Source organism: Tiliqua scincoides, chromosome 10, assembly GCF_035046505.1.
Source record: "Tiliqua scincoides isolate rTilSci1 chromosome 10, rTilSci1.hap2, whole genome shotgun sequence".
Lineage (NCBI taxonomy): Eukaryota > Metazoa > Chordata > Lepidosauria > Squamata > Scincidae > Tiliqua > Tiliqua scincoides.
In genome coordinates this window covers 23,628,169-23,636,083 of record NC_089830.1, presented here as the reverse complement: position 1 = coordinate 23,636,083, position 7,915 = coordinate 23,628,169, and the positions used below count along the sequence as shown (strand labels likewise).

General features: G+C 47.6%; 1 protein-coding gene across 1 annotated transcript; it reads right to left on the bottom strand.

Annotated features, from left to right (window-relative positions):
* On the bottom strand, positions 1-5,932 carry LOC136661192 (interferon-inducible GTPase 5-like). The gene is made up of 2 exons (XM_066638231.1): positions 5,843-5,932; positions 1-3,701 (listed from the first exon to the last, which is right to left on the bottom strand). The coding sequence occupies exon 2, from the start codon at positions 3,674-3,676 to the stop codon at positions 1,937-1,939; it is 1,740 nt and encodes a 579-aa protein (XP_066494328.1). The 5' UTR covers positions 3,677-3,701; positions 5,843-5,932; the 3' UTR covers positions 1-1,936.
* Positions 5,933-7,915: the final 1,983 nt, after the last annotated feature.

Genomic DNA, 7,915 nt, shown 5'->3' with positions numbered 1-7,915 from the left:
TGCAGTCAAACTCTGGTTTATTTTGCTTGCACACATCCAAGATGAGGACACTCAATAGAAGGGATTGATGTGAGTAACCAATTACGTTACGCCGAAAACAGAGATACAATTGTAGGAATTGTATCCTACACACTTGAGAGAGAGTCTCCTGGAACGGAATGTGTCAGCCTTCTGTGTAGACTGTTAAGTATTGGAGAGGAACCTTAGGTGTGTCCCAGGGTAGAGCAGGGTGCACAAAGACCAGCAGACACAGCAGAGTCCTTGAATTAGCTGACGTATACTAAAGCAAGGGGGTTCACGGAAAGAGTAGGCAAAATACAGTCCAGGTCATACACATAGAGTGCAGCAGTCCAGTTTTACCTTATCCAAATCAGTATCCACAAAACACAGTCAGTTAGCCAGTCCAAGGTCTTTCACAGCATATACAACACACAGTTATCAGTTGGTCAAAGTCTCCGGCAGCAGTATCACAGTTCAACACCTACTGCAGTGGTGGAGCTGCAGACTGGGGTTTAAGTAGTCCGAGCACCCAATCGGATTCTGCCCTGTTAACTAGGGTGTGGCAGGCTCAGGTGCAGAGTAATTCTGCTGACTCAGTGTGACTCAGCTGCCTGCAACTTTCCATGAACCAACTAGTTAGCTTTGTCTCTGGCTCTGCCTGGGCAGAGAGCTAACATAGACATGCATAGCATTGCTCTCTGAGATGGACTCCACTACAGTGCGTCCAGCTTTCCCGCAGTTGTTTTCTTGCCCCAACCCAGCTGGATTAAGACAAATGTTTGTAAGGGACAGTGTCGTATCCCTCCAAGTCTCAGGGCAGTGGCAGAAACAGGAGCGTACTGCCCAGGTCCAGTGAGTCTGATCCCGGACGCCTTCCAAAACACTTGCCTTTGAAGAAAGAAAGAAAGAAAAAAGCCAGGAAAGGCAGTATCCTTCTCCAAGGGATTACTAACAAGGGGAGGAATTAAGCAGACTTAGGGCCCGATCCTGAGCAGTGCACACTGGTTCACCGACAGCATGCAGTGTTGCAAACTTGCCATAAGACACGTTTGTGAACCGCAATGTGGGCCCAGCGCCTGAGTTCGCGGAGCGCAAGCCTGCGCTGGGCCAGCTCCAGTGCTAGGCCCACATTCCACCACCTGGCAGTTGCCTGGCGGTGGAGAGGTGAGTGAAGGTGTGGGGGGGGGCGTGGGAGGTATTCTGGGGCAGGGGAGAGGTGGGGGGTGGAGGAGAGAGGGCGGGAGGAGGCATGGTGTGGGAAGGAGCAGGATGGGAGGGGCTGGCAGAGCTCAGCGCTCTGAACGTGTCAACTTTGCAGCCGTGTGATGGGACTGGGGATAGAAGCTTCCACAATAATGAGTCACCAATCAGCCTGGGACTTTCCAGCAAGACTGGCTAATTTTATACAGATTTTATTTTTATTTTTTTTAATGTTAATACCCTGCTCTTTTCCACAAGGAAACCAAAGCAACCAACAGGAATCAAATCTGAACCAAATCCATAGCAAAACAAAGACTATATCACGGGGCTTCCTGAGCTGATATTTCTCATCTCTAATTTCCATTTCGGCTAGGGATATTGTGATTTCAAAAAAGGGGGTTCAGCATCTCTAGCTGGGCAAGGAGGGACCAGCAACAGGAGACTTCCGATCCCTGTGTGCCTTTTTGAATGATAGGTGCATTTAATTAGCATACAGGAACCCCGAAAAAGCTTTTACCTCCAAGGAGCCAGAGCTACAGTGCCTGGATTTGTAACCTAAATGCTCAGCTTTCTTGGATCAGTCCAAGTATTCATTTAATTTAATTTGAATTTCTGATTGTAAACAGTTTATACTTTAAAGGAATTTCTGTGCTTTTGTTTTGGTCCTGTATGTAATGCATCCAGCTTTTCCCACTCCCAATGGCTGGCTTGGATCTTCATTTTTGGCTCTTCACGCTCACTCAGAAACCTTAGCAAGAACATTCTTGGCATCTTCTTCAGCATCGTTCAAAAAACCCCTCAGCATGTAGAACGTGGTGGCAAATGAAAGGCCTCCACCAGTTAGAGAGCCCACTACAGGCACAAAATCAAGAACTAACTCCAGCCCCATCAGCGTTGCACAGAGTGCTGACTTCTGCAACAGATGGGCTACAAATTGTGGGGTGATCTCACTAGCCATGGGGGTTTTTTTAATAGCGGACCTCAAAACGGCTTCATTTTTGCCAACCCGATTTGCAAGTTTACCGATGGCAGCATTATCCAAGCCAAAAACATTACAGAAAAGCCTCAAAGTTCCCACCAAGATGGCAATGTCACAAGGAAAAGAGAGACCTGGAACTGGAATGGCCCCAAGAGCAGCAGACAACACGGCTTGCATCCATATAACCTTTTTCATGGCTTTCTTTTTCTTTTCCAGAATTTCTCTGGAGAAAGCCGGCATGGCCAGAATTAACACTTGACTCTTGAGATCATCCAGCTCCTCTTCTAAGGTCATTTGCAGGCGGGGGAAGTCATACCTGTCCAAATGCCATCTGGAGATGAGAAAAACCCTTGGAGGAAGCTGATCTGATTTTGTCAAACGTTGATAGCAATCATTCTTTATCTTCTCGAGCGTTTTCTCCTCCTTGAAATCTTTTTTCCGGCTCTCATTTTCCAGATCAAGATCTATTTTGGAACGCACAAAGTAAAACTTCTTCTTCCTCTTCTGAATTTCATGGACCAAGTTGGCATCATACTCAGAGAAACGCATTGAGGAAACAATGATGAACAAGTCATACTTGTCAAAATACACTTGTTTTACATAGTTTGATACTTGAAATACTGATGTCCCTATTCCCGGTAGGTCCCAAATTGTGACGTTTGGAAATAAGGGGTGCACATATCCTTCTGAATCTGTTGATCCTACAAACGCATCAGTCTTGGCTGCTTTATCATCACCATCATCCAGACCTCTCATGGCGTTTACAAGGGACGATTTACCAGTACCTGACATCCCTGTGATGGCAATGTGAAGGGTGGTCTTTCCAGGTACATTCAACTCCGTCTCCAAGGTCATTTGCAAGAGGGGAAAGTCGTACTTGTCCAAATTCCATCTGGAGATGAGAAAAACCCTGGGCTGTTCCAAATGTTGATAGCAGTCATTCCTTATCTTCATGAGGGTCTTCTCTTCCCTGAAATCTCTTTTCCGCTTGTCATTCTCCAGATCAACATCTATTTTGGAACGCACAAAATAAAACTTCTTTTTCCTTTTCTGAATTTCACGAGCCAATCTGGCATCATTCTCAGTGAAACGGGTGGCGGAAACGATGATGAAAAAATCATACTTGTCAAAATTTACCTGCTTTAGATATCTGGCAGCTTGAAAGTTTTCTGTCCCTATTCCTGGTAGGTCCCACATTGTGATGTTTGGCAAGAAAGGATGTGGATATCTTTCTGGCTGCTTGGTTCCTTCCACCACATCCGTCTTGGCTGCATTATTTTCGTTATCATCATCATCCAGGCCTCGCATGCCATTTACGAGGGACGACTTCCCGGCTCCCGTCACCCCTGTGATGGCGATGTCCAGAGTGGTCTTTTCAAATAAATCAAACTTTTTACGGGCTTGAGCTATCACTTCTGGCAGTTCTGCTTGATCCAAAGCAGCCTTCATTGCGTCAAAATCATCTGTTACAAATGGTTCCATGTCGAGATCATCCATGGCCGTTTGTGTTCCTTCACTTGATCTAAGGAAGGAAAAGAAAGGAATATCAAAGTGTATATATAAAGGAATATAGTGCTTGTTGACTTATAGGCTGCGGTTGCTATTGCATCATGTATTTCAAGGCATTTTATGCAGAGAGAAGCAAGGAACACTGGTATGACTGGCATGGGGTGGGGGTGGGAGGAATGGGGTGTTTCTGGGCAGGGATGGGATGGGTGGGAGGTGAAAGGGGGGTGGGAGGGGTGCATGCACCAGAATCCTATCCCTGCTCCTCTCCCCCTTAGGGTGCAATCCTAACCCTTTATGTCAGTGATTTCCAGGCCTGGCATAAGGGCAATGCAGCTCTGAGTTAAGGGAACAAACATTCACCTACTTTGAGGAGGCCTCCGTGAGTGACACCCAACTGCAGGATGCAGCACACGTCCCATTGGCACCGCTGTGCCAGTGCTGGAAAGCACTGACATAAGGGGTAAGGACTGCACCCTTAATCACCTGACTCCCTTACTTTCCTTGGAAAAATGACTGGCACTGATCTGAAGAGACCCACTGAGGAACAAATGTTTTTTTTCCTTGAGGAGGCCTCTGTGTCTGCCCACCCCAGCACACCCTTCATTGGCCCAACTGCATTCGTGGTGGGTGGGTAAGTTGGGGTAGGGCCGTTTGAAACAGAATAGTATGCAGACAAGAGCATTGGGCCAAAAGTTCATGGACTCCCTTTCCTTGGTCAGAATTTTACGTAAGATGAGCCCTGCTGGATCAGGCCCAGAACCCATCTAGTCCAGCTTCTTGCATCTCACAGCAGCCCACCAGATGCTTCATTGAGCACAAGAACTCACTGCCACCTCCCTGCATCTCTTTCTCCCTTTCTCCCTCTTCTTACCTAGAAACTACTTATGCTTAGTGCCAGTTTGTGTGAGGGATTGAAAACGCTACACTTTGATTGTTGCTTCCTCCCCGTTATTTCATTACTGTCCCCAGAATGAAAGCTTTCTATGGTGGCACCTTCAGCCTTGTCCCCCTCCACCTTCTATGCCGTTCCACCGAGTCTCGGCATTGGCCGCTGCACACAGTCCCAGCCCATGCAATAGATTTCCCCCATTGCATGTGATACTCATGCATGTCTCAAAAGCATGTCTGGGAATAGATGTTCAAAGTCATAGTCTCATCTTCATCTTGTCCTGCATAGGGCTCAGACGTTGAAACACTGCTACTTACTCCTCCCTGTTCATTTCTGATTTAAGCAGGGATGGTAAACAATGCAACTGGTCTCTGGTTCTCTCTCCTCACAAGTGACTGGGGAAGACTGTCACTCAAATGTGCGCCTTGCTTTTCAGTGGCAAGCACAAAACAACAACTTCTTAAGGGGTTGCAGGCTGTGACAGAATAACCCCCCTTCTCCCAGAAATCTTTTTGGAGCAGAGCACAGCTCAAGGGCTATCTGGAGGTTGCTCCAATGCATGTAAGTTCACACTGAATTGGGCTATGTCAGAATGCCAGATGCAAAGGAGGGCACCAGGATGCAGATCTGTTGTTGTCTTGTGTGCTCCCTGGGGCATTTGGTGGGCCGCTGTGAGATACAGGAAGCTGGACTAGATGGGCCTCTGGCCTGATCCAGTGGGGCTGTTCTTATGTTCTTAACTACAATTCCCAGGAGGCCTTGCAGGTCTCTTGTTATCTGGTGTGCTCCCTGGGGCATTTGGTGGGCCGCTGTGAGATACAGGAAGCTGGACCACATGGGCCTGTGGCCTGATCCAGCAGGGCTGTTCTTATGAGAAGGGAAGGGGCCCATAACCCCTCTTAGCCATCACTTGCTCCACTGTTTTCCTCCCCCATTTCCCCTGTGCAGTTTGTCCCTTTTCTGCTTGGTTTTGTCTTCTTAAAAATCAGCGGTGCAAATGCCTGGTCTGGACTAGGATTGTGCTGCAATGGAGGGAAGGTCTAATGCTGAATAGTACCTAGGTGGGCTTCCCTTCCTGGGGGTCATCTGGCTCAGGATGGTGGCAGAAGTGTTAAAGCCTCCCTCCACCCTGCCACAGCTCCTCCTGTGCTCTGACGGGTATCATTGATGAAAAAATCTCATCTGTGCAAGAATCACACAAGCAGCCAGTGGCCTGCAGGAAAGAAGGAGCATGAGAAGGAAGATATCAAGCAAGAGTGGCTTACCTTTATGGGGAAGGGGAAGGGGCTTCTCTGAGGAGCTGAAGGGGCAACCTCTGAACCGTCAGTTGGGCGCCTGTTCGAAAGCCTGTGTTTGCTTCCTCACTTCTGACTAATCTCCCTTGTCTTTCCTGGTAACCAAGAATGCCTTCAGTCTCTGGTGAAAGCGAAAGTAACTTTATTCCACGAAGTGCCAGCCAACACCCTTCTCCGGTCCGCCCATCACAGACCTGGGCCAGGAGAACGTTTCCAAAGGAGCAAGGACTGTGCAGTGAACTGGTCAGGCTCCAGGATTCATCTTCATGGAAATTTGCTGGAAAAAAACTACTGTTTTTCCTCTCTGAGAAGTGAAAAGTCACATGTTGGTTGCTGCAAATAAAGATCACAAGGACATCAGCTGTTGTCAAGCCGGTGGTGCGAGGGTTTTTCCCAGCTACTTTTTATTGAATAAGTAGGCCCTCCCCTGTCCACATCCTCTCACTCCAGAATTTTTTACCCAGATAATATAAGATGGAAGAGAGAAAGAGGGAAGACAAGGAAGCCAGGAAAACAGAGGTGACTTGCAAAGAATGGAAGAGGTCAGGAGGGCTCTAGTAAGTTTTTGTATATGAAGAGCAAACAGAAGCAGCAGTCTTCCTATTCCTTTTGTCTGTCTTGTCCTTTTAATGAAAGATACCAGGTTCTTATAAACACAACTGTGCCCAATTTCCCCTTGCACTGGAGACAATGTTCCCAGACATTTCAGCAGAAATCTGGAGCGCAGGAGCCCTTGAAGCTCCTGTTCCTGCCAACCTGCCCAGAGGAAAAGGGACCCCCCCTCCATTTTGCTGTATCATTTGGTCCTAAATGAGATCCACAAAGTGATCTACAAGATCACATGGTCAGTAGGTATCCTGGCTGCTTCATGCTGAGCTGCTGAATGATGGTCAAGCTTCCAGGCCCTGGTGAGGATCAGAACAAGGAACTTCCCCAAGCATTGCCAAGTAGTAAGAAGAAGATGTGGGACAGAAATGCGATGCTACCAATATGCCATCTCCCTTCCTAGGTCCACTTGGGGTTGCACCAACGAAAGCACCCTCCATTTTGCTGTATCATTTGGTCCTAAATGAGATCCACAAAGTGATCTACAAGATCACATGGTCAGTAGGTATCCTGGCTGCTTCATGCTGAGCTGCTGAATGATGGTCAAGCTTCCAGGCCCTGGTGAGGATCAGAACAAGGAACTTCCCCAAGCATTGCCAAGTAGTAAGAAGAAGATGTGGGACAGAAATGCGATGCTACCAATATGCCATCTCCCTTCCTAGGTCCACTTGGGCTTGCACCAACGAAAGCACCCTCCATTTTGCTGTATCATTTGGTCCTAAATGAGATCCACAAAGTGATCTACAAGATCACATGGTCAGTAGGTATCCTGGCTGCTTCATGCTGAGCTGCTGAATGATGGTCAAGCTTCCAGGCCCTGGTGAGGATCAGAACAAGGAACTTCCCCAAGCATTGCCAAGTAGTAAGAAGAAGATGTGGGACAGAAATGCGATGCTACCAATATGCCATCTCCCTTCCTAGGTCCACTTGGGCTTGCACCAACGAAAGCACCCTCCATTTTGCTGTATCATTTGGTCCTAAATGAGATCCACAAAGTGATCTACAAGATCACATGGTCAGTAGGTATCCTGGCTGCTTCATGCTGAGCTGCTGAATGATGGTCAAGCTTCCAGGCCCTGGTGAGGATCAGAACAAGGAACTTCCCCAAGCATTGCCAAGTAGTAAGAAGAAGATGTGGGACAGAAATGCGATGCTACCAATATGCCATCTCCCTTCCTAGGTCCACTTGGGCTTGCACCAACGAAAGCACCCTCCATTTTGCTGTATCATTTGGTCCTAAATGAGATCCACAAAGTGATCTACAAGATCACATGGTCAGTAGGTATCCTGGCTGCTTCATGCTGAGCTGCTGAATGATGGTCAAGCTTCCAGGCCCTGGTGAGGATCAGAACAAGGAACTTCCCCAAGCATTGCCAAGTAGTAAGAAGAAGATGTGGGACAGAAATGCGATGCTACCAATATGCCATCTCCCTTCCT

What these genes read in the sequence shown, in the direction of transcription:
- LOC136661192 (XM_066638231.1), bottom strand. Translation starts at nt 3,676, where the DNA reads ATGGATGATCTCGACATGGAACCATTTGTAACAGATGATTTTGACGCA.